Source organism: Mustela lutreola, chromosome 5 (genome assembly GCF_030435805.1).
Source record: "Mustela lutreola isolate mMusLut2 chromosome 5, mMusLut2.pri, whole genome shotgun sequence".
Lineage (NCBI taxonomy): Eukaryota > Metazoa > Chordata > Mammalia > Carnivora > Mustelidae > Mustela > Mustela lutreola.
Window position 1 is genome coordinate 24,927,798 of NC_081294.1, and position 26,957 is coordinate 24,954,754.

The following is a 26,957-nucleotide window of genomic DNA, read 5'->3' on the forward strand; positions in this document are numbered from 1 at the left end:
TGGGTGAGTCAAGAGATTAGAACAAGATGGCATGACAAAGGTGATTCAGGAAGGAGCCCAAGGATGTACACTTAAACTTAAGGCCCCAGGAAAGGCTTGCAGGAGCTAGTTCCTGAGCTGATGCCCAAAAAGTAAGTGAGATAATCAGCAAGGAGGTGGCCTATTTCAGGCAGTGCAAAATCCTGGAGGGGAATGTAAAATGTGTTTAAACATCTGCAACCTTTTCAGTCAGGATGGAGTCGGGGGTGGGGGGGAGGCAGCAGAGGGCCCATGTCTGGTCGTGAGGGAATTTAACAGCCTTTGTCTTTATCTTAGAGGCAATGGGGAATCCGTGAAATATTTTAACCAGGTTAGTAACATGAAGAGATTAATCCTTTAGAAAGAGAAGAGAATGTATTTATTTTCATTGCTCTATAACAAACGGTCACAAAGGTAGCTGCCTAAAAACACCCCTTGCCTCGCCAAAGTGACACATAAAATTAACCATCGCCATCAACGTATTACCCCTAAAGAATCTGAGAAACAGCACTGCTGAAATCGTTATTCCTGGGGGAAGGGCTAAAATTACCATATTTGCCACAAATTTTGAACCTAAACCTAAAATCAAGCCTTTAGATGTAATTTGGAGAATAAAGGGAAAAGGAAAACAATACCACAAGAAAGCAATACATCACATGCAGAATGTGCGCCATTCTACAGGATAGCTGGCAGGGCTTCTTCAACTAGCTATGAAAAGAGAAGTGGAGGAGTGTTCCAGATTAAAAGTGACCTAAGAGACATAAAAACCAAAGGCAATGTATGGACTCTGCTTAAATCATTAGTTGGACAAACCAGCTGTACATTTGAATACAGACTGGTTATTAGGAGTTATTAGGGAGTTTTGGATGATTTTATTGTCACAGTGGTTGAAAAATAGAACAATTATATTTGACCTGAAAATTGATTTTGTCACGGGGAAGAGTCAACAGTCACGGGGGCCGACTTCATCTCCCAAGATCAAATTGAGGTTCCACCTCCTGTGACCCCTACCCTTCCTCCAGAAGGAATGAGTGACTCCCTCTCTCGGATCCTCTGTCTGGTACCTTAAACACATGGGTGTTATGTGTTTCGTTTTCTAAATAGTGTACTCCTTGAAGACAAGGACTCTGCTTTAATCTTCCATGCTTAGGATATCGTAGATGCTATAAATACTGATAAATCCTGAATGAGTGTTCCCCAAACCCCTATGTCAAAGGTAAGAATTTATTCTATTTCATGGTTGCTCCATTTTAACATCATAAAATAGAAGAGTAGGGCATTACTAAACCATAAAGAAACCTATCAGAATTAAATAAGGAATATGGCCACACTGGTCCAGTGTAGTATCCAGCAGTTGGCCAGTGAATGTCTTTTTGATGTGGTTGGGCTGGCAAATATTGGATTTGGGTTGTTCAGTGCCTGCCTTAGAAACAGTTGTGTCAGTTGAGGTGATGCTAGCTGCTCCAACAGATCAGTCCCCAAATCTCAGCAGTTTAACACATTGCTGCTTCTCATTTACCTTAAGTCCAAGCAGGAGCCCCCTATCAAGGGAGAGCCAGTGGTGGGGTGGGGGTAAAGGCTCTGTTCCATGCAGCCATTCACATTCTCACTGATGGTGGCTTTCAAAGCCACCCTTCCTGGATATCGACATCTAGTTAGTAGGGGAGCTCTTGACATCTGAGGGGTGGGAAACAGCCACTCAGCCTCAAGTGAATGCAAAGAAGCTGGAATGTGGTCCCCAGTGAGGCAGGAACTTCCCGACAATTCTACAAGAACAAAATCCTTGGTGGCTGGTTGTTTCTCTCTTCCACAGGTTTTTCTCTTAAATGTTCTGACATTTATACAAAAGAGGTATGCTTATTTCATCCCTCATAAAATAGAAGAAGTGATAAGGGTCCAGTAAAGAACTTGGGGCTAGTAGCTATAGGGAACTTGGCTGCAACGCTTTAGTAACGATGTTACTCCCAGTTCAGAACGTCTCATGAAACCTCATGAGTAATTCACAAAAGGCCATCTTCACATTGCAGAAGGTAACGGTAGAGATATGTCACAACAACTTTACAAAACATAAGGAAGATAGAAATAATTCTGAAACAGCCCACTGATTTAAGAAAATCTCAACTAGAGATGAGATTGGATGAGCATTGGATGAGAATTCCTTCTCCGGTATACATTTATCTCATGTGTGAAGGCTATGGTTTCAAAGTGCTACATCACTGGAAGGGTGTCCTGTCTCCAACGTGGGGAAAGCCAGTGTTCTTCTTCGTAGATATACAAATGCCAGTGAAGGTTTTGAGTCCACATCCAATCTGTACTTCAGCTCAAATATCCTGGGCTACAAAACCATGTGTCCAATTGCGTATTCAACATCTGGGGAGACATTCCTCAGGCCCTTCAAGTTCAAGAGCCAACTAAGTTCAACATCTTTCTTTCTAATTCTGCTTTCCCATAAACAGTTTGCAACTCGATTGAACAAAGATTAGCCTGCTATTCTCTCACTTCATTTCTCCCACCTCAGCGATTCTTAGCCTGGGGTGATTTTGCTTCCAGAGGATATCTGGCAATACCTGGAGACATTTTCAGTTGTCACAACCACGAGACAGGATGCTACTGGCATCTAATGGGTAGAGACTCGGAATGTAAGTAAATACCTTACAATGCACAGGACAGTTCCGCCTGCCTCCAGTGAAGAATTATCTAGTTCAAAATGTCAACAGTGCCAACAGTGTTGAGATAGAAATATCTTGCCCTATTCCATGTCCTATAGTTCTACCACCTCTGTAACTTTCAAATCTGTCCCAGCAGCCCATTCCCGATGCCACATTACAGTCCTTCATCACATCTCCCATGGAATACAAGAGGATCCTAACCCATTTTCTTGCCACCCAATCCTGTTGTTCCTTTGAAAGGACATGTCCTCCCCCATCTTGCAAGTGCTCTCTCATCTTTAAGGTTTCCAAATATTAACTCTTGGGTGAACCTTCCTGTGTGACCTGCTCTCCCCTCCAGTGTCAGTTGGAGACCCTGTCCATAGACACACCATTCCTTGTTTCCCAAATTAGACCCAAGTGACTTGTGAGAAGGAACCTTTATATTCAACCTCCATGAGTAATAAACAGCACAGTTGAAGTAATGTAAGAATGTACTCTCTCACTGGCACTTCTTGTGATAAGAACTAGAAGGTAAAAAGGCTGGGCTGGGTTGGGTGGGATATAGGGCAGATACCGTGGTCATAGTGGCCTGCTGTTGAGTTGGTCTATGTGCCTAGTTACAGAATTTGGCTGTTGGCCTCATTATTGCTCTACAGAGCCCTGGAGCTAACCTGCTCTGATGGTGCATTTGCTGTTTCACTGTGAGGTACTCTAGTGTCTCAGGGACTTAATTTCTTTAGGTTTTAAGAACTATTAATATGGAGAAAGAAAATGAAAAAGGTCAAGACTACTACAGAGAGAAGAAGTCAAGGTCCAATAAAAAGTCTTAAGTAGTACGTCGGCTTTGGCATTATTTTAAATCATATGGAAGACGAGTGATAGTGCTTACTTAAAAAAAAGTCTGGATCTCAGCTCAGGTTGTGATCTCAGGTCCAGAGATCAAGCCCTACATTGGGCTCTGTACTCAGCTTGGAGTCTGCTGGTCCCCCTCCCTCTGGTCCTCCCCCCACTCATGATCTGCACACATGCTCGGTCTCTCAAATAAATATATACATAAAATCTTCTTTAAAAAAGTTCAGATATTTTCCATTGTAACATTTTCAAGGCCACTGATGAATCCAGCATTCCTCCCCTTCCAGTCTTGCTATGTGCAGGGAGGAGGAACACCAGGACAAACTTTTGGTATAGGTACTTTCTTACATTTCATAATTAACAAAATTAAGAAACTCTAGGGAGGTCTTCTCTCACTCCTCTCCACAATGTATGTGTACACATGTGTGCAGCATTATTTATGACAGCAAAACATTGCTTACAACCTATACATCTTTCACTAGTCAACAAATCACAGTGCACCCGTAACTGGTACTTACGATATGCAATAATATGCAGCCATCAATGTAAATGTCAATATGAATTCAACACTGAGAGATATGCATGATGTACTAGTTAATAAAAAAAAGGATAAGAAAACCATATGTACGCTATCCAATTGTTAAGGCACACGAGTGCATGTGTGTACGTGTGTCCATACACAGAAGGTCTGACGGTATACAAAAGCTCCGGGTGATGGAGTCATGGGTGGTTTATTTTTCTGCCTATGCTTTCTACTTTCTCCACAGTATTTCCAAAGTAGCATTTGTTTCTTTCTCCTGCTAATGAAAGTAATATGTTCCCCCCAATTTTCCGTCTTGCATAGGTATCATTTAATAGTCACATACGTAAGAAACCTTCCAAATTACCTGAAAGACCCATTCTGTCTCCTGCTTCGTATCTTAACTCAAACGATACCCTTTTGGGGGATCTCTCGAACTACCTGACCGAAAACTGCACCCTCCCAACCTCCCTGCTCTATTTTGAGCCGTCATCTACACCACCATGCGCTGTATGTTTTACTTCCCTGTCTACTGAGTGCATTTCTCTATTAGCACATTAGCTCTCTGAGGCCAGGAGGGGGTTTCATTATGTTCACTGCTGGAGGCCCAGAGCCTAGAACAATGCCCAATACACAGAAGGTACTCACTATGTATTTGCTAAAATAATGAATGAAAACACTTTTTTTTTTTCAAAAAAAGAGGTTTTGCCTTTATTAATAAGGAACAAGTGATATTCAGCTTAAAATAACATTTTTTTAAATGTCCTATCTTTTAATGTATTGTTAGCCCCTTATCGCAGGGACCACTTCAAGCTGACGAAAGCTGTGAAGACTCCTCGTCTTGCTCCCCGCCCACCCCCAACCTTCCTCTCCCATCCCCACACACATAAAATCCAGCACAATTTCAGGAGGTTCTGAGACTTCCTTTAGGTCTCTCTATAAACTTCTTAAAGTGTCCACGGACCCCAGGGTTAGAGTATCTGATTTAAAGTGTCACCTGGCTTAGAATCATGATTTCTTCCCCTATTCTAATGATACAAAGAATATTTGTGACTCAAATGTGTCTTTCCCCACTCCCACTAGCCAGCTACATGTTAAAGGGATCCCTTCTTCAAAGGACTCACTGCTGAGCAAGGGCTAAGTTCAGCATTTGCAGTTGAGAAGACGATAAACATCCAGATGAAAGCTGAAAAATCTAGTTAATAATCCAGAGATTTCCGAAAGTACAGTTGCTAATAGAGTGTTGCTCAAGTATCTGGTGAGGTGGGTTTTTTACTTGTCAGCTGAAGTCTTGTGTCACAATCTCAGATGGAGAGAGAAAAACAGGATCTATTCCACATAGAAGATGCTTTTTGAATTTTATTGTTTAAAGAACAAAATAGAAGGGAATATGCACATCCACCAAAGTGAAGTTTTCCATTAAATAGAAGAGAAATCAAATACTTTGCAACAAAGACCAGCATATTAGATCAGTAAAACGACAACAGCGATTTGACTTTGTGTTTTATTTCAACGGGCACCCTTCGTTCATTGTCTGTAGGAAAACTAGGCTAGATCTCGATGGGCAACAGTCACAGTTATTAAGCAAGGAGATGCGCCACCACTTCCGTGCCCTCTTTATTTCTTTATGTCTTCAGTCTCATCTGGCTCTTTCTCTTGATGCTCTCTTTCCCACCTCATTTCTTTTAACTCTTGTCTGTACTTCCGTTCAATGAACCGCTTCTGATGGGCCATCTGGGGAAAGTTATCTGACACGAGGAGATACATTTTATACTCAATAAAGGGTAGCCTCTGGTGCAAAGAACGACGCAGACTAAACACACACACACACACATTCACGAGAAACAGAGCTGTATGTTCCTAGGCAAGAGGCAAACAACTGCTCGGTCTCTTCCTTCAGCTTTTGTCATTCAAAACCCACTGGCAGTCGGCACCTGCACCCTGATTCTAGACTGTGATACCCGATGTGAACTTGAGTATAAGAGGCACCAAAACATATAGGAATGTTAAGACAGATGCGTGGTTTCAGGATGGTTCTAGGTAGGCAAGTGTTTTAACACGGTTCTCCTAGTAAAACCTGATTGTCAGGGAGAGATTACACAATGTAGTCAAGTGGACGTGTGTACTTTTGCAAAGCTCAAACCCAAAGCTCTAAACAAATAATGGTATTATCACCCTGTTAGTTACCAAGCATTAAAATTCCTGAAAAGAGGAAAAAGGTCTGATGGAGAGAAGGCATTAAGTCGTTATTTCTGATCATCCTATTTTTCTAGTTTACCACGGGATACCCAATGCTTCGTCAGCAACAGCAACTCAGGTAGAGCAATTTTATTTGGTTAAAGGAAATGTATCACTCCATGGTATAGCTTGAGCTATATTTTAGTTGATATTTGATGCTGTGCAGGAATGCTAGACACAGTGAAAATCTTGGTTAAGATCTAAAAATTGTTATGACTCCGTTGTCATTTGTGGCATATAACAAGCACAGAGCGTAAGAAACCAAGGATGGAACGATAATAAAAGTCACGTTATACACTTGGTCAACGACACATGCAAACCTCACGAAGGGAGGCATGCATGAAGGGTGAAGGAGAACTACCCAAGTTACCTGGTAACACGAAGGGAAAGGGACACTCTTCTCCCTAACCAGGTAAGGGGTTGTTATATTCAAGAGTTCCTGCTTTGTATTTAAAAATAGGAAGATTCAGAGATGTGAGAGAGCATGGCATGTTTGGGGAAGAGCACGTTTGTTTTTTGTTAAGAATGAACCATAATAAAAGTGGATATAAATACATAGCAAATTCCTAAATTACTCCCCCTTCTTATGTAGCATCCCATCCCCCCCCCAGGTGAGAGAAGGGACAGGAACAGGGGGGTAGGAAAAGCATCTGAGGCGGGGGGTGAATCAGTAAAGAACCTGCATATCTGCGTCACTGACTGACTATAAACAGAAGAGATACATAGTGACATCTGTATTTTAGAAATGAAACAGGAACAAAATCCTATTTCCTAAATGACAGCAAGTTGACCTTATGTATTGTATAAAACACAGGTTTCAAGTATTCTAAGTACTTTCTAAAAAATAAATCAAAATCCAAAAAAGTTAGCTGTAAAGCAAGTTTCTCCAAAATGAACCCTACTTCCTCAGTAAATTCTATTCTAAAACCTAGTTTGCATTAAAAAAAAAAAAAAAAAAACCCACTCAGATCTGACCACTTATCAACTTTTAGAATGTATCCTCATAGTTTCCTATGAAGTTATGCTACACACATACATACACAGTGTAAATGTGTATATATTACATGGACATTTGAATATTTAATCATTCCTGCATCCACCCTCACTTTGGGAGACAATAGCACAGGTACCTCTTTATGGGTACTTTTTAAAACATTCTAGTGTAAGTGTTTCCCTGTACCACTAGTCTTCAAAAATACTGCTATAATGATTGCAACATATTACAGCATTTGGATAAAGCAAGAATTGGTCAACCACTGCCCACCACCTATCTTTGCATGTACGGTTTCCTGGAACACAGACACAACCACATCCGCATACTCTTCATTCCTGCCCGCTGAAATGGCAGATTCGAGTAACCGTGACAGACCGTGTGGCATGTAAAGCTTAACATATTTACTATCTGGTCCTTTACAGAAAACATTTGCCAACCCCCAGGCTATCGTATCATTTATTTAAGCATTTCCCTACTGTTAATCATGCAGTTTGATTTACTTATGTGTTTTCTGGCTATTATATATCAAGCTGTCACTATTATCGTGGCATGTGAACTTGAGCTCATAACTCCAGTTGTTTCCTTAAGTTTGGTTCCTAGAAATGAAGTCTCCGGATCAAAGAGTATGGACTTCTTTAAGGACCTGATACAGGCAAACTGCCTTCCAGCAGCTCAAATGATTCACTCTTGCCACTAGGTAGGTGGAGGTCAGTCTCTGAACAGGCCCTCTCTCCAGGACTGTTTTATCGTTTAAAAAACAAACAAAAAAGCTTTGGATCCAAAAAGAACCTTCAGTAATTTTACAGGTAGAAAATGGAATCTCACTTTTATTTCAGTACGTGATTGTGCATTTGTAAGTAATGAGTGAAAAAATTCCCTAACAGAGCTAACTTAAAACTTTCAGTGACTATTCCATGGCCACGGGAACCTAGAAATACTAGCTACCGCCCCAAACTTGTCCTCCCTCCCGCCAACCCGGGAAGCTACCGTCTGCTGATTTCCACTTGGCTCCTGCCCTCTTGCCTTCCCTGGAATCTCCCACAGCCAAGCATCCTGGGCCTCCTGACTTTTAGCTTCCCAAGCTTTGCTCTGTCCCACGTTCGGCTGGTACTTGGAGCGTAATGGAACTGCAGTGCAATGTTTTGCTCACAGACTCTGCTGCACAGCACAGCCCATCTCAGAAGAAAAATCCTTTGCTAAGCCTTCAGCTTACAAGAGACTATGCAGTTCCCTACATGGCTAATTACGTAATTGAAGTGTTTTCCACCTAACCATCCTGCTCTTGGGAATCTATCCCACAGAACCAAAAGGACCAATATATAGACATTTACAGTCAACAGCGATTAAAAAATAACAAAAACAAAACCAGAAAGAATGTCCACCAAAACTAAAAAAGCTGAATAGAATACGGCAAATCCATAGCATGAAATACCATGCAGCCATTAAGAATGAATGAATTGGGGGCCCCCCATGATATATTGTTGAGCAACAACAGAAAGATGCAGAAAAGGACGTAAATATCTCATGCTCATGAATCAATAGCCAGAAACTAAAAAGAAAAAACCTTCACTTATATAAGATTTTAGAAGTAAAGAGAAACATATGGAAGATACACTGGGATCTTCACATGGGCTACCTGAGCTGAGGGGGACTCCAAGCAAGAAAGGAAAATGAAAATCAAAAAGTATTCGGGAATACTCTTCAAAACAATTATTAGCCCATTTTATACATATCTTACATTCTACTACACTCCAGGTAGTGAGTAATAATGAAGAAAAAAAAGATCACTTTTTATCAGTACTTACCATTTTTATATTTCCCCATTTTCTTTCCATAAAACACACATTATGAACATAGAATTATAGAAAAAGGGACAGGCTTACATTTCTCCAGTGCATCCATTGCTGCTCCCATTTCCGCTTGCTGAATACTATTAAATAAAATAAAGGTGCAGTTTAAAGATTTTTTTTTTTTTCACCAGCACAAGCTATGGCCACACATTATTCAGGTCGATTTTCATGTCTGGTGCATAAAATTTATCTGATTACTTCTGTCACGTACTGAATCGCACAAGTTAGGAATGTACACAAGGCCGTGCAGAAACATCATTTATTTGCACAACAACCATTTATGTTATTTGTTCCACATTTTTAATGGTATAATAAAATGCCTTCCATTTATATTAGGTCTGAAGTATTTCTTACTTAAGTTTGAACATCTTTAGCATAAAGTTGAAAGAAGAGTAAAAAAAAAAATGCACATATAGACAGACTTCCAATCACTTCTCAGTTTAAGATATAAATTAGAGGGTTCAAAGAAATAGGCTAAAATGCATATTTCTTTTTACCTGAGAGAGGATGTTAGCATTTCCAACAAAGCTCAAGGGAGTGGCAGTAAGAAATCAAATGGCTAATGGCTGTGTCACACACGTGTCCTACAAAATGCTTGCGGCCACGCTCGGTACCCTATTGGGTAACTGAAACTGGGATGGGTGTACCAGGTAATGTGGCTTTCTCAAGGTAGCCAAAGCCCCTTATACAAAGGCATTCCCACTGCCAAGGCAAGGTGGGGACATTAATCCTAGGATTTACTTTGCTACCACCCTTGAACATCCTGTACTCTGCGTTTAAAAAGACTGACAATATAGTTTGGAAACACCAAGCAGGGACTTCTCGGACACAAAGGATGTTCATTCAAAGAAATTAAAAGGCTCTATTCTCATACCTTGGTCCTTTCCCACATCCTATTCTTTCTCCCTTGAAGTACACTGCCACCGTGTAGGTTCTAGCATGGGAGGGTCCTACCGTCTGCAGAGTCCTGAAAGGAAAAAAAGGAACATTAATTATGGTAAGGTGTTACTTCATACTCATTGCTAACATTTAACTCTAAGAAAAGCCATGTACTTATCACTTAAGACAGAAAAAGGTAAAAATAACAAGAAAATTAAAAGAGTAAGTTTATTTGCTATGCTGACAAATCTATAGAGAGCTTTTAAAGTAGGAAATTTTAAAAATTCTACACTGGATTTTTATATATCTTTTCCCATTCCCAAAGCATTATAAATAGCATCTGAAGGCTAGCAGTGAAGTGTAAAATGTCTTAAACAATTTCAAAGTGTCTATATTCCAAGTATCCTAAGACTAACAAACTTTCAGCAGTGGAAAGTTAACCATTTCAGTCTGTTCATTGTTCTTCAGTGCTAATCACAACCAAAAATGATAACTATTTGGGGCAATACATCTCAAGCCACATCTGAATGGTTTCATCCTTCATGAATTCTTTGCAATGCCTAGCATGTTATCTAAAAGATCAGAAAATGTATTTAATTTTGAAACATCCGAGATCATTTCAAAGGTACGCTATAACTCCGAGTACACAACACAACTGCCAAAAAACAAAACTCCAGGTAGTCTGGATTTTAATGACATGGTGCAGATTTCTAATGCAGTAAAACTGATAACTTTATGGAAAGGGAAATTAAAGGTAGCCAACAAAGATAATGGAACACACACAGTAATCTTGAAAAAAAAAAATGCAAATCAATCCTATCATCTTGATAAAAAAGAACAAGCTCAAGGCGTACTTGCATTTGGGGGATTTATGAGAAGGAGCAGAATCATTTCCTTTGTGTTTTGCACACTCCGTGGGATGAAAGCACACAATGGCCACTCTAAGCACTTATGACAGTAAGCATGCCCGTGCTATGAGAAGTTTATTGTTCTCATTTTATTTATTGGACCTTAATTATCACTTTGATGAGGAAATACTTTGAGCCTTTCATGTAATACAGTTCCTATGGTCATTATGCTTATTAGGTACATATTAAAGTCCTATTTCTAAACATTTGGGGATTTCTCCCAATAAGTAAAGGAAACATTGTTTTGCAGTGACAGCTTCTTGGGACAATTTATAGTAGCTTGCTGTGGGGCGACTCAAACTTCTCTTGGCCTCAGTTCCTTTAGCAAAAAAGCCTATAACGTGTTGGGACTATTAAACAAACACATAAAAAAGGATTTAAAATTCCCAGCTGCCACTCTGGTGTTTTTCCTTTCGAAGTTTGAGAAAGTCCACAGAGAAGGGCTTTTCTTCCATATGGAACACCGGCAGGAATGTGTGTCTGTGCCACCACGTGTGCAGAAACAAGGGGTAAACCAGCATGCAAACCAGATTTTTCAACATCCTTAAAAACACATACCCAGATAATACTTTGGGAGGCAATCCACCCATTTTGATAATTCATTCCTTTTCTAACTCCTCTTTGAAAACACCTTCTGAAGCAACAAAGGAGGGTCTCAAGATAATTACTCCACCTAGGTCAAATCTCCTGTTTTCATCAAAACTAGTGTTATGTGCGCAGTGACCCGCATTCTTCTTGCACGACTTTTGGCTACCACTCAAGAGGATAACAATTTGTCACTAAAGATACTCAAAAGCACACCACAGTTTCTGACGCACATTCTGAGAGGAAACACTCCAAATCTGTGACTAACACAGGGCCAGTGGAGAACCGCCTGCTGCCTGCAGCGGCTGCCTGATAGGGCGCGGAGCTGTTGGGCAACAGGGACAGAGGCCAGCACGCTTCAGGGCGCAGAGGAGAGGGACTGCTCAAACACTGTCACAAACAGCCACAATCTTCTTCTAACCTAGATGTACAGCCCTGCGGAGATTATGAGAAATGAGACAAACATAAAAAGCGCAGATAATCAAAGGCGACCCACTTACTTAGAAGAAAAGACGGAGATACCCAAAGAGACTCCATGCTGGGCCCAGAGTCCGCATCAAGGAGGCCCCAGCCAGGCCCCTTGTCAGGACTCCCCCGGGGTTCGATCTTCCTCCAGACCCCCGGAGCATCAACTCTAAACTCAACAGTGCGGTGCCTGCAGGAGCAAGTACTCACTTGTACAGAGGAATGTCTGGCTCCTTTCCTTCAGTCCTGAGCGTCAAGCAACACTGCTGAAGCTGGGATTTGGGGTCATTCCAATCCTGATTCAAAATGAACTCCTGTGGCAAGTCCCCGAAAAGTATTTAGTAATGGGTTCTGGAATTGCCAAGCATGAAGTATATAAGTAATTTAAATTTTTTATGAGCTTACTTTTAATCGTGGGAAGAAGCAAACATTCATGAAAGTATGAACATATTCCAAATCCTTATCAATGTACAGCGCTGCAATGAATGCTGAAAAAGAGAACATTTAAAAAATAAAACCACAATGCATTACCATTTCCTCAAAGAGTAAGATACTAGACTTTAAATAAACATTGTAATGAGGTTTTCAACTCCCAGGCCCTCTTTATTTTTTAGAATTATCCTATCCTCTTTCTTCAAACAAGAATCTCCCTTCAACACTAATATTAGAAGCAACAGTATAGATGTGTGAATAAAATGCAAAAGTCAAAGAATACAAAGACCAAACTACATTTGGCTAAAGGCTAAATAAATAGCTAAGTGGTACACAAAATGCTATTGTACAGCAGAGAGAGAATGATATCTGGGAATACAACCATGTTAACAACAAATCGAAAGAAAACCTGAAGATCAGATATGACCATAGAATGAACACATTCTTGTGGAATGCCATTCTCCACACCAGTCTTGAAAAGACTAGCCATACAAAAATGGGACAAATTGTAAAGTCAATCTGCCCAGAGAAAAACTTAATACTAGGCTTAATGATAATATAACAATATATCAAACTTTGCATTAAGAAATGGTGACCCCAAAGATGACTTCATGAAAAGGCACTTTAACCAAGGAAACAAATGGTAATTTTTTAAAAGAAGATAATAAAAATAGCTTTCACTGAGGTAACAAAACAAAAACCCAAACAAACCTGCCAGTGAAACCGATCACTTAACATTTTTGTAACTGTAATCTTTAAGTAACTTTTTCTTAATTGAAAAAGAGGTCAGACTGCCCTTGCACATTGTCAGTGAGCTGGTTTTGCATGGTAGACTTTAATATTTGTATATAATTCCAACCGTCAAAAATACCATAAAGTTGGGCGCCTGGGTGGCTCAGTGGGTTAAGCCGCTGCCTTCGGCTCAGGTCATGATCTCAAGATCCTGGGATCGAGTCCCGCATCGGGCTCTCTGCTCAGCAGGGAGCCTGCTTCCCTCTCTCTCTCTGCCTGCCTCTCTGCCTACTGTGATCTCGCTCTGCCAAATAAATAAATAAAATCTTAAAAAAAAAAAAAAAAAAACCATAAAGTTTTTTTTTAAAAAGTTCCAAAGCCCAGTGAATGGCCCACTTATTTTGTTTTTATTTATTTTTATTTTTATTTTTATTTTTTGGCCCACTTATTTTAAAGTAGCATCAGAAACAATAAAATTATGCATATAATCCTTTAGTTAGCCATAATAGGATTATTTATAATGCTTCCAGACCATATCAAAAATTGCCAAAGATGACAATATTTGTCCATAGAGCTTTGAGCTCACTCCAAACAACAGATAATAGTTTTGGTATTTAGTGAATAAAATTATCCTTCTTTCTCCTATGCCCCTGTACAAAGGCTGCTGGGTGGCAAGAAAAGCTATGAGTCACTCTTACCAATCTTCGCATTCTGCTTCTGTTTCCCACAGAGGATGTGATGGTTAAGCATTAAGATGGAGGGGTAGAGAAGCAGGGATGGGGGGGGCGGGTGATACCACTGAACAGAGACTGAATATAAAATTCATTATTCACATGTCTTAATCCCAAAATATTCTCCTTCTAACAAACTTCAGAGAAAAGCATAAATAAAAATTAAAATAGAAAAGGTTTCTTTATTACAACATAATAATAATGAGAAGTAAGAGAAATGTAGGTACATTTGATTTACATTCTGAATCTGCAGGTTAAGAGAAAATCTCTACTCTAAGACTCACATTCCAAAAGGTCTGCCAAGGTCTTGGTCCTAAGAGCCACAGGTCTCTTGGTCTTGTCATTGGTGATGGCATATTCCTGCATGCCCAGCTCCTCAGCTACCTTGGCTTGAGTTCTGTTATTCACCAAAGAGCTTCGCAACAACTGGCCAAAAGGAATTGAGGCATATTTAGAAACCATTTCACAGGGCACCTGGGTGGTTCAGTAGGTTAAGCGTCTGCCTTTGGCTCAGGTCATGATCCCAGGGTCCTGGGATGGAGCCCTGTGTCAGGCTCCCTGGTCAGCAGGGAGCATGCTTCTCCCTCTCCTCCCCTCTTATGCTCCCTGTCACTATCTCTGTCTGTCTCTCTCAAACAAGTAAAATCTTAAATACACATACACACACACACACACACACACACGAAAAAAGAAACCATTTCACTGCAATCTCTCCCCCACTCCAGTGTTGGGCCCAACCAGAGACCACATTACTAACTGGGACACCAAGGTAAGCAATGGTTTAAGTCCTCAACCACTATACCCAGGGCTGCTGTAACAAACTCCATATGCTTCTTGCTTCTCCTTAATAACTTACTCTGCTCCTAGATTTTACCTGTCCTTTAAATAGTTTATTTAGTTGTTTAGTAGCAATGACCCATGTTGGGGAGATGGTACTATACCATGATTAAAGATCATAGCTTCCACTAAATGGAATGTTACTAAGTGTAAGGAGCATTAACATTTTTAAAAATCAACTGTACTGCAGTATCATTTACAGACAACAAAACATACCCATTTCAAGTACAGTCAGATGAGTTTTGACAACTTTCTACATTTTTGTCACCCCAAATAAGTTCCATATGCCCCTGTGCAATCAATCAATCTGATGCACCATCCACAGACACACTTGACCTGTTTTCTGTCACTGTACATTAGTTTTAAAGGAGTATTTTTAACGTGTCTAAAATCAATTTCAAGTTTCACAGCACTGATGGTAATTTTGATACTCTAGGATTTGGGGAAGTAATGTTTTAGTAAGCATTACTTAAAATATTTGAATTATTTACTTATATTTTTATTTTTATTATTTTAAGGACATACACTATATATCCTGAGTCATAGTTTATCAAATTGGGACTCCATCTCTAATTAAACTGAAATGTAATTTTCACATTTCAACTTCAAGAATTCAAAACAAAAATCTCTAGCAAAAATTTCAGTCAGCAAAGAGTCCTCCAAGCACCACCGTAAGTATTAATGGTAAACAGGGCATGAAAATTATACAACAAACCCATCACAGAGATGCCTGTCCAGCAAGCACAGTTTAGGAATTCAGCACTCAGGAACCACTCACTAGAGGAAGTGAGGAGGAAGGCTAGGGGCAGCAGACAGATAAAGGACCAAACATGTTATTTTTGGGAATAACATACCTAAAAGTAGGGCTGTTCTTACAATAGTTATAACAAATTCTTGGTCTCTTATAACAATCCTTTCTTGCTAAGGAACAGCCCTGACACCAGGGCCCGGGAGCAGGAAGCAGCTGCGGGTTGTGCTAGCGTTGGACCCCCTGCTGTTCCACACCGCACTTTGTTTATTAGATGCAAGTTTTATGCTCTGTGGCTCCAGTGTCAACCGAGCTTATGAAAATCAAGATTTATTCTCAATGCCTGAGATTGCATCCTTGACAATAGATAAATAAGAAACAATATGTTCTTAATTTGTCTGACAGTGATGCATGAAGCAGAAATACAACTTGATCTTCATAAGCCATGCTTGCTGTTGAGTTAAGACTATTATTCTTTGCTTGTCTCTGCTCCTGTCCTCCTCCTATTTCCCCCAACTCTATCTTTTTTCTCAATATAGTGAATGTTTCATTAAAATTAATATCCACAGAGAAGCTCAAAATTAAAAAGGCCTACCATGTAATGTTAATAGAAAACCCAACCAATAGGAGCCCATCAGCCTAATATCTTGTAATTACAGAATAACTGAGCTGGAAGGGAGAGATCTTTTTTCATCTGGATTCTCCATGGGGAAGTGGGGGAGGCAGTTCTCAAAGTAGAGGCCAGCGGGGGAATAGGAGGGCTATTTTGAGTATATGGTTATGCTGAGCAAGTTGGGCTCTCTCTCAGTATTTGCTTTGGTGAGAAGACAAAACTAATTCAGGCTGCCTATTTGGGGATTTCATGCCTCAAAATCAACAAGCTCGAAGTGCACCACATGAGCCCACACAACACACCATAATACATCGCAGGTTACCAGGCCCTCGCAGCTGCCTTCAGCATCAGGGCTCCTTTGTTAGTATTACACAGTAACGGTGATGGAGAGAGAATGAGGAAAGCAATGAGAATGGAAACAAATGCAAATGCTTCCGGTTTTATTTAAGATACGCCCTCACAGGTCTTGAAGCGGCAAGATGGCTAGCAGAAAGCGATCTTGAAGTTCTCGCCAAAACTCAGAGCCTGAACCAAAACTCAGTGGGGAAGAAGGAAGCTAGAAATCACCCATATTTGTAGAGTTCATTTAAACTGAGAAGACGAACTGAAAAGAAGGAACATCCTGCTCTATACCTAATCAAGAGAGTCTGCATGGCAGTCCTTTAAATGACAGCTTCCACCCTTGGCCTTTGCTGAATTCTAGTCTAGAAGGCATCATGCTGTTTGCCTACAAGTGGGAACAAGGGGGATCACAAGGCAGAACCCCCCCCAAGTTACAGCAATTCAGTTAGCAGCTGTGGAGTCCAATTCCGTGCCAGGTGCTGTGCTGACAGTGGACAGACCCCAAGATGATCGACACCCCATGGCTGCTAATCTCCAAAGGAAGCCACACAAAGTGGCCACTTTAGCTGCCATGAGAGCAAGGAGGACACAGGGCACGCAGGCGCCCCTTTTGAACCCGGCCTTCCCTAGAGGCCTCGGGGACAATCTGCCACCTGAGGAAAAACAGTTTTTCCTGAACTGGCTGATCCATCAGAGTCATAAGGTGCTTCTGAGATACTGGAGCTCAAGCCTCTTTCAAGAACCAAGGAATTAGTATTCCTGGGGATACAACTTGGACATATGCATTTAAAAAAAAATTCATGTAGGTAGCTTCTGATGAACAGAGGCAGAAATGAGGAAAGAAAAGAAAAAAAAGAGTCTGTGAGAAGGGTGGGTGCTAAAATCTGAATGTTTGTGTCATTTCCCTAACCCCCCCCCCCACCCCAGCCAAATTCCTATGTTGAAATCCTAACCCCTAAAGATGATGGCATTAGGAGCTGGGGCCTTTGGGGGATTAGGTCATGAGGGTGGAGCCCTCAAGAACGGGATCAATGCCCTTATAAGAGGCCTCAGAGCGATCTCTAGCCCCTTCCACTGTGTGAGGGTGCAAGGAGAAGTCTGTGACCTGGAAGAAGGCTCTCACCAGAACCCAACCAGACTGGCACTCTGATCCTGGGACTTTCGGCCTCCAGAACTGTGAGCAGTGTATTTCGACTGCTCCTAAGCCACCTACCTAGTCTGTGGTATTTTATTCTAGCAGCCTGAACAGACTAAGACAGTAGAAAGTGGTTTTCCAGTTAGAGGGAACAGCTTTGACAAAACAAGGGGCTGTGATACAGCAAGGTGGTCACAGGGAGGCAGGAGAGAGGGTCAGGGGGTGGTGGATACTGGAGGACAGGTCGGAGCAGAGTCGGCAGCGGGGGGCCCTGATACAGGCAAAGGCAAGGCTGGCTGGTCTCTGGGCAGAGTCTTGCAGATCAAGTAAAGAGGTCTATACTTTCTATAGGGGAGAAGGAACCCCAAAAAGTGTCAACTGGGAGAAGTGGCAAGATGCCCAGGGCCCTGATGCCGTGGCAGGACCGACCTAAGTGTCACACACCTCCAATTCTGACTTTGAGAATCCAGGGTGTTTTTTACTATCTCAGCACAGCAGTCTCTCATGACTACACTTAAATTTTAATAGGAAAAAGTTTTATTGGTTTAAAACAAACAAAGAAACATACTGGAATTCTTCCTTTAACTTCTCCATTCACTCTTGATTCTAAAGAGAAAGCCACAGCTGCAGGACATGAGCAACCAAAGAGGGCCACCTAGTGTAAAGTAAGAAGACTGTGACTGATTATTTTAAGGGCGTAACTAGAAGAGCACAGGGTGAAAGCAGAATATCATATTAAAAGTGACAGTGATTGCCACACAGGGCTGTTACACCAAGAGTGGTAGCCAGATGGTCTCCATTTCCTATGATAACTAAAGAAAAGGAGCACAAATGTTGGCGGGCGAGGTGCAGGTCGGATACAAAGAACCCAATTATGTCAGCGACAAAGAAATTCTAAAACAGGAGGCTGTGGGATCTATTCTCTCAAAGAGATCTTGTAGATGAGAGCTGCGTTGACCTAAACGATTGATGTTTCGTGCTATCTGGAAGCAGCAGAGAGGGATTAGATGACTGGTTCTCGAACTTTTTATTTGTAATCCCTGCTTTCTCATTATACCAAATCATTCCTCTATAAACAAACAAAAATTTCTGCAAATTCATCTCACCGATGCACACACAGAAGGGCATGACGCCAGCACGCATAGTAGGGGCATGGGATTAGCAACTATTTTTAGCTCCGTAGCACAACAGTAAAGGCTAAGAAGGAGGAATGATATAGAGGGAAAAATGATATCAGGTTTTAAAACCTGCAAGTGTGCCAAGACAAGGCATTCTGGTCTGAGCTAGTGCTCTTTGGGACTCTCTCACTACTTACCTAATCCCTATAGGGTAGGTTCTAGGTTCTACCCTAAAAATAAAATACTTCAGTCTACGAAATCAACCTCAGTCATCCTAGAACAATCACCTATGCCTGATATTCCTTCCCAAGCAGGGCTTTCTGAATATCCAACTCCTACAACGCTATGTTTTTCCCCATCAGCACTCAGAACTTCAAATCCATAATTTCATTTGTTCAACTGTCCTATTCTCTGTAAGACAAGTGCACAAAGGAAGGGCTCAGAGCTAAATAATGCCTCCCAGTGTGAATTAATGTAGTTGTGTGTTCTTCAATTATAATAATGAATAATTTGCCACCCCCTCATACAAATGCAGCTGTAGTAAGTAATCCTCCATACATTTTCAATTAATTGTAATCTTAGACATTAATAAATAAGTTTGCAACCTTCTTCTTTATCCATAAAACAACATGGCACTTCCCTCCAATGCCACTTCAACTTCCTTTTCCATACAACTTAGCTGCCTGTAAAACTCTTTCTTTTATTTATCGAATATGTATTGAAAGCCTACCATATGGCTGGGCACAAAGTGGTAAATAAACACATGCTCTCACAGAACTTCTGGGGTAGTGGGTCAGGCAAACCGAAATAAGTGAGTGCCAGGAAAGAAAAGAACATGGATTTCTGACTGGGTGGGTTATGTGGGAGGGCATCTGGAAAGGTCCTCCTTGTATCCAGAAGTCAAGCCAGAACTGACGTTGAATGGAAGAGCAGGAAAGACCAGGCCGATGAGAGTAAGGGTTGGAAGCAGAATGTTCTCCAGGAACAAGAACAGCACATGCAGGGCCTGACGGCCAGAGGGGGGACTGGGAGAAACATGAAACAGGGCACTACAGAGATGCACAATGAAAAGATGAGTACGTGGTATGAGGCGGGCAGGTGCACAGGCCAGACCAGGCCAGAACTTCCTTGTTCTTTAGTCACTATCCAAGGAATAAATAATAATACCAAATAATATTTATCCAAATAATAAAGAGGACTGGACTGGGAAGGGATAATCATTTATTCAGCGTATTTGTGGAGCACTGTTATGCTCCACAAATCAGGAATCAGGAATGAAGAAAACAGACAAAAACTCCTGCCCTCAAGGAATTTATACTCTAATGAGAGAAGACTAAGTGTAAACAAGTAAAATACACAGTATGTGCTAAGGAGAAAATGGAAATGAGGTTCCCAGCTGGGAGAGGGAAACTGGGGACACGGGGAAGAGGTCACAATTTAAGCAGGAGTGAAGCATGGCAGAAGGGACAGAGGTGAAAGAAACTGACAGAAGCCAACGAAGGACAGTGTTTCAAGAAGGAGAGAGGGAGCAACCATGCCAGGGCTGACGGAAGTCAGTATCTTTTAAAGTGTGTACTCAATGGATGACAGATCACCTTTGTTTTACCAGTAGATCTGTTAGTCCTACTGATTTCTACCAAAGCTTTCTGTGAATATATTTAATAAAACCATCATATCATAATTTTGTCATTTACCATCTTTCTAATAAGCTATTCAAAAATTCTCTAATTTTAAGACAACAAGGCTGATCAACACATTTTGGATACAAATACAGCTATGGCACTGAAGCAGTTTTGGAAAGAACACAAAACTAGAGTCTTTCGCATAGTCCTGGTTTTCCCTCTATCTAGCCCAAGATGGGAAGCAGTAAACTTGTTGATCTATAACATTCCACCTCCACAAAATCCTAGTGTTCACAATTAGTTTTGCAAAATACAGGGTAAATGTGTATATTTAGTCACACATTCCAACAGTGGTCTCTATGTAGCCAAAAAATGAATCACTGTTTCAAGCCACATGGCTTGGTCTGACCACTTCTCAGACCGACCAGATACTCTGACAGCAATGAAGTCTACTCCCTAATGGAAGATACTTAACGAGCATTTATCAATTCCCTAATGCACAGGAAGATACTAGACACTAGTTTCTTTTTGGTTAATACTCCTGTGTTCTTAAGATTTTGGTATCCAAAATCTTGGATGGTATCCTGTCCATCCAAAGTAGTCAACTTTAAATGGTAATCAACTGTTAATTTTAAATTAAATTTAAAACAATAGTATTACTGATTTCCCATATAATAATACAGGGCATGGTACGAATATAATACTCATTGAGTGAGTTGAATAAAAGAATCATATTTTGTTAGCCTTAGAAATTTCACTGAAAATTTACATCTCAACATAATCAAATCATCATATTCTCCTTAATTCCAATATTTGTGTCTCATGCAAACTATTTCCAGGGTTCACAGCTGCAGAGATAAAGATTCAATTCTATTCAAAGTAAAACATGCATAAAAATCACAGAGATGGAAATTATGAAAGACTTATTATTTGCTTCAAGTATAATAAAAAAGGAAGGCTATACTAACAAAATATCTTAGAGCACACTACTATTTTTCTTGGCCCGGAAAAGTATTTGCTTTCTCAATGCCCAACTCTAGAGGGTCTTCTCAAAGGTTATTCTTGTGCCTTGAGAGATATCACGACTGGCTTCCAGATACGCTTTGTTCACCATTCTGGCTGTATTATTGATCAGTTTCAGAGTACAAACAGTATGCAACAAATAGAAAAGCTCAATGCAGTTTTATAAAATGAAACAAAAGTGAGAGACATGGGGACTGTTTCACTTTGTTCATAAATCAAACCTTGTCTTTCTAAGTCCCTTTCAACTCTGCCCTGGATCTGGCCAAACTGACTCCCTACCGTCTCTCTATCTTCTGGGTTTTCATGTTGTGCCTTTGTTTCAGCAGGCCCAATGTATGGCATGTCTTTGCATAGAAATTTCTTCCCATTAATTCCTAGTGGCCAAATCCTACTCACCTTTAAAGGCTCAATCATCATCATACCCATGAAGCCTTCCTAAAAATCCACAGCTAAAAGAAATCTTATCTTTTCCTAAACAGCACAGGTGCCTCAGTTTACCTATGCCTCTCCACAATGTTTCACATGGTTCTCTCCTGTATTTAGTTACAATTACTTACTTATACTGTCACGTACACATAACACACACATAGTGTGTGTGCATATATCCAGAGAGAGAGATTATTTGTAGCTATGTACTTATATTTTTCACTTCTGCTAATAGTTTTTAAACTCCTTATGGATGGGTGTCAACTAATATTTGCTCTTCCCATGAAGCCTAGCTCAATTCAATGTCTCGCACAGAGCAGGGAGTCATTAAATGAAGGAGTATAAAACAAGTTCTTTTTCTATACTGCTTTGTATACAATTTGCATAATTAAATGAACAAAACCGTAAGTATACTGAACAAAACCATAAGTATACTGAAGTCATGAACTAAGAATTATGTAATATTAATTACATAAATATATATTTGGCTGCTCTCATCTTCACTCTATTACACAGTAATCTTACTGGAGAGAATGACTTAACACAAACTCACAGTTAAGTGTCCTTCATGATGGTCTGGGAAATGAATAAATAAGTACTCGGTGGCTACCAGTTGCATTATGGAGTCACCTAGGAACTCCATCCTCTGATTGTGGCCTCTGGAAATAACAACATCAATGAAAAGAGATCAATAAGCATTTGTATATTAAAAAAAGAAACAGAATTTTTAAAAAGGCACAGTTTTAAAAGGCAATGTGTTCACCTTGCCTTAAAGCACAAAACTAAATACAAGTCCCTAAGGCCCCTCAAATGAGAAGAGACCTGAGTCAATACAGACTGAGTTTCAAAGAAGAGTGCAGGGACTACTATCTAAGGATTAAATAACTGATAAATGAAGACTGGTAAATAGTGCCTGGCAGAAGTTAAGGAGTATTAGTTGAAAAATACAGATAACAATCCTGTACAGATAACCGCCATTCAGACAAAACAAAGCAAAATGTCCAGGTATTTTCTTTTGTTAAATCTTTATTTCTTTATTGAAATATACACTCTCTCTTTCAAAGCTGGAATCCAGTTTAAGGACACTATTAAAAAAAAAAATCTATGACAAGAAATCTTAAATCTTTATACTCCAAAGAGAGCTGTGAACATTTGATTTGTGGGAGAGAAGCCAAGAACTAAACAAAAAACAACAGGCAGGTGCGCCTGGGTGGCTCAGTGGGTTAAGCCTCTGCCTTCAGCTCAGGTCATGATCTCAGGATCCTGGGATCGAGACCCCATCGGGCTCTCTGCTCAGCACGGAGCCTGTTTCCCCCCTCTCTGCCTACTTGTGATCTCTCTCTCTGTGTCAAATAAATAAAATCTTAAAAAAAAAAACAGGCAAAGAAATAACATTTTGGTTATTTTCCTAGTTATTATATTAGCTCATCTCCAAATCATTTATCTTGAGGTAGGACTGAGGGCCAACTTCAGCCCACAGTCTGTTTTTGCAAGTTTATTTGAGACAGAACCAGGCCCATTCATTTACATTTTCTCTGTGGCTGCTTTCATGCTACTAGAGCAGAGTTGAATCACTGCAACAGAGACCACATGGCCTGTAAAGCCTAAAATACTTAATATCTGTCCCTTTGCAGATAAAATTTTTACTTTCTTCATGCTTCTCTTATACTTTATGAAGAAATAAGACGCGTGACAATAAAACCAGAAATACTGGATTAGAACCTGTCCCCTGATTCACACCAGAGTCTGGCTACTCACCCATCTCACGATGTGACTTTCCTGGAAATCTGTTTGAAATCCCAATTTCCTTGAAAGGCACACAGTCAAGGTTTGGGACTGCCTGTCTGAATGGTCACACTGGGATTACACCGTTAAATCTAACTTACAGGGTCAGATGGTTAAATCCCACAGTTCTCAACGTGAACGCTCTTGCCAGAAGTCGAACATGAGTAAAAATCACTCCAATTGCTTCTTCAAACTCAGTAAGTTTCTGTAGAACTGGAGAAGTCTCAATAAGCTGTCGATCAGTATTCGGCTCTTGTAGCTGCAGGAAAAAAAAAAAATAAAAACCATGTGCACTTTTTGGTTACAAAAGTAATTACCAATTCTAGGATAGTGTTTTGTAAAATTCCTTCTCCCACAGCAGAAATTTCTGAAATGCCAATAAAACACGGAAGCTTCTTCCTCATCCCTTAGAATGGCAAACAAGCCTAATATTTAAAGAAGGCTCAAATAATATTTTCCAATCTTCCATCAAATTTCAAGGCCAAGTACTGTACACAGATAGTTCAAAATCCCAAGTATTATACTAACTCTACAAGGAAGAGGCAAAGTGAAGAACTGCTGGCGGAGAATATGTGTACCTAGTACGCAGTGGTTCTCATACTCACATTCATCAGAACCCTTGTAGGGCCCATTCATCCAAATGGCCAGGCCCTACCCCCCAGAGTTTCTGATTCAGTATGTCTGGAGTAAGGACTCGGAATGTGCCTATCAGGCAAATTCCCAGGAGAGGCAGATGCTGTCAGTATAGAGACTGCCCTTTGCAAACCACTGCTTTAGAGGAATATGACCTTCGTGTGTCTTCTGGGGACCAGCTTATTTTGGAAAATGAACACGATTAAAGCCAGATTCAGCTTATATTGGAGATTACTGTACCACTAGGCAGGGCTCCACATAACAATAAGCCTTGAACAACTCAATGCAAAAGTGAGAGCATATAGCAAATATGAAAATAGTAATTAAAGTGAGCATTTTCAACAACTTTGGACAATTTTATACTAATGTTTCTAAAGTTCTTCGAATTAATGCCATTTATTACTATAAGCCTCTCAGAGTTCAGCCACTAGTGGTTCTCATATATGTATAATGTACATACACATACATGCACATAGGAAAATATGTATATGAGAATATATATATGTATACATATATATGTCTCCAAGTAAAATAGAAATAAAAGAATATAAAGAATTTTAAGCCAACTAGGAAAAAAGTTTTCACCACATATAGATCTTTTAAATAACAAAATCTTGAGTAAAAAGTTATCATATTGTACTAAAATTTTAATTACAATATGTTTTAAGCAATCTGAGTCAAAGCCTTCAGTTTCTAAGATCTAAATTAGGTTACAATTTAGCAAAGTTAATTTAGTATTTGTTCTTTTTACTAAGCACATACTCACTTCCACATTATTTTCTCTACAATAGCAGCCAGGGAGCTACAGTAGAATTGATCTATTAAGCTTTGAATATCACTTTTTTGGGGGGAGGAAGGGCACCACACCACGATCATACAAGCAGCTCCTCCTGCCTTGTGAGAGAAGATGACCCCCAGTGCTTCCCCCACCCCACCCCAAAGCACAAACGCAATACATGGGTTCATTTTACTATTTGTTCCAAAGTGTTCCAGTTCTGCCTGACACCCCAGTTTAAAGTCATAATGCCACTGAAGGGCATCAAAGGTTGATAAAAGAAGGAGGGAAAAATGGGCAAACTAAAGTAACATGACTACCTAGAGCTATAAAGCTCACTGCAGACAGGAAGGTCACACTTACTTGAAGTGGGTGGAGAGGATAATTGAGCCAGACTTCGCGCAGGTCCTGGAAAACAGAGTGATGCCTTTAATGCTCCAGGGAGCCATTTAACACACTTTGGAGTACTAAATAAAATGCCATTATTTGAAATAGTGAACTATTTCAGATGCTGACTCCACTTATTGCAAATTCAATAGTGCTAGCAAACTAATTTTTTTTTAAGTGAATTCAACACTCAAACTGCCTGTAGTGACTCTAATTAGCCTATTAAGCTGGGGAGGAAAAGAGCCACCTCCACACACAGAAGTCAAAGATACCCTTTAAAACTCAGTTACACATTTGCTTAACCTAATACATGGGATTAAGTTGCTGTTTTAATCATATTTTTTAGTTTACCATTCCCCAGAAATGTGCATCAGCTCTGCCTTTTGTAATTAAAACTCATCTCAGATGTCTTTTATTTTAGGCACTCATTCATTAGCATTTGAGCTGCTTTAAGATGGGGTGGAAAACACCCAAATCTAGCTCCTAAACTCTCAGATCTATAAGACCACACTTCTTTAAAATTTCTTTTCAGCATAACAGAATTGTTTTTGCACCACACCCAATGCTCCATGCAATATGTGCCCTCCTTAATACCCTCCACCTGGCTCCCCCAACCTCCCCAAAAACCCAGACTGTTTTTTTCAGAGTCCATAGTCTCTCATGGTTCACCTCCCCTTCCAATTTCCCTCAACTCCCTTCTCCTCTCAATCTCCCTATGTCCTCCATGTTATTTTTTATGCTCCACAAGTAAGTGAAACCATGATACTTGGCTCTCTCTGTTTGACTTATTTTGCTCAGCACAATCTCTTCCAGTCCCGTCCATGTTGCTACAAAAGTTGGGTATTCATCCTTTTTGATGGAGGCATAATACTCCATCGTGTATATGGACCACATTTTGTTTATTCATTCGTCCGTTGAAGGGCATCTTGGTTCTTTCCACAGTTTGGTGACCGTGGGCATTGCTGCTATAAACATTGGGGTACAGATGGCCCTTCTTTTCACGACATCTGTACCTTTGGGGTAAATACCCAGTAGTGCAATGGCACTCTATTTTAATTTCTTGAGGAATCTCCACACTGTTCTCCAAAGTGGCTGCACCAACTTGCATTCCCACCAACAGAGTAAGAGGGTTCCCCTTTCTCCACATCCTCTCCAACACATGTTGTTTCCTGTCTTGCTAATTTTGGCCATTCTAACTGGTGTAAGGTGGTATCTCAATGTGGTTTTAATTTGAATCTCCCTGATGGCTAGGGATGATGAACATTTTTTCATGTGTCTGATAGCCATTTGTATAAGACCACACTTTTACCGCAGGTGACTACAAATGTTTCCTTGAGAAATGGAAATGAGTGAATTTTATGGAGAAGCCCAGTACCTTATTTTATCCACTGAGCTAAATCTAGAGGCAATTATAATTAGAGCTTCCTCAGGATTAAAGCGTTTTTTCCTTCAGTTTTAGACTCTAGGGAGCCTTTGAATGAATCTACTTTCTCGCCTTGATGTTAGGTTTTTCAAACAAATAACAAAAAATTTTTTTAAAAAAGGGAAAAATATATATTTTTTAAATTTGGGGGCAATCGGGATGCCGGGGTGGCTCAGTTGGTTAAGCAGCTGCCTTTGGCTCAGGTCATGATCCCAGCTTCCTGGGATCGAGTCCC

The 26,957-nt window shown here is 40.3% G+C and overlaps 1 protein-coding gene across 6 annotated transcripts in view; it reads right to left on the reverse strand.

Moving 5' to 3' along the window:
* Positions 1-5,382: 5,382 nt before the first annotated feature.
* DROSHA (drosha ribonuclease III) overlaps positions 5,383-26,957 on the reverse strand; it is a 117,401-nt gene continuing 95,826 nt past the window's right edge. For all 6 annotated transcript variants that reach the window (XM_059173715.1, XM_059173713.1, XM_059173714.1 and 3 more), the window contains 9 exons: positions 25,276-25,320; positions 23,606-23,763; positions 22,273-22,378; positions 14,140-14,281; positions 12,366-12,448; positions 12,171-12,274; positions 9,998-10,090; positions 9,157-9,203; positions 5,383-5,789 (listed from right to left, as the gene is read on the reverse strand). In XM_059173715.1, coding sequence (XP_059029698.1) covers positions 5,659-5,789; positions 9,157-9,203; positions 9,998-10,090; positions 12,171-12,274; positions 12,366-12,448; positions 14,140-14,281; positions 22,273-22,378; positions 23,606-23,763; positions 25,276-25,320 — 909 coding nt within the window. In that variant the 3' untranslated portion in view covers positions 5,383-5,658. The remainder of the gene's footprint in view (positions 5,790-9,156; positions 9,204-9,997; positions 10,091-12,170; positions 12,275-12,365; positions 12,449-14,139; positions 14,282-22,272; positions 22,379-23,605; positions 23,764-25,275; positions 25,321-26,957) is intronic.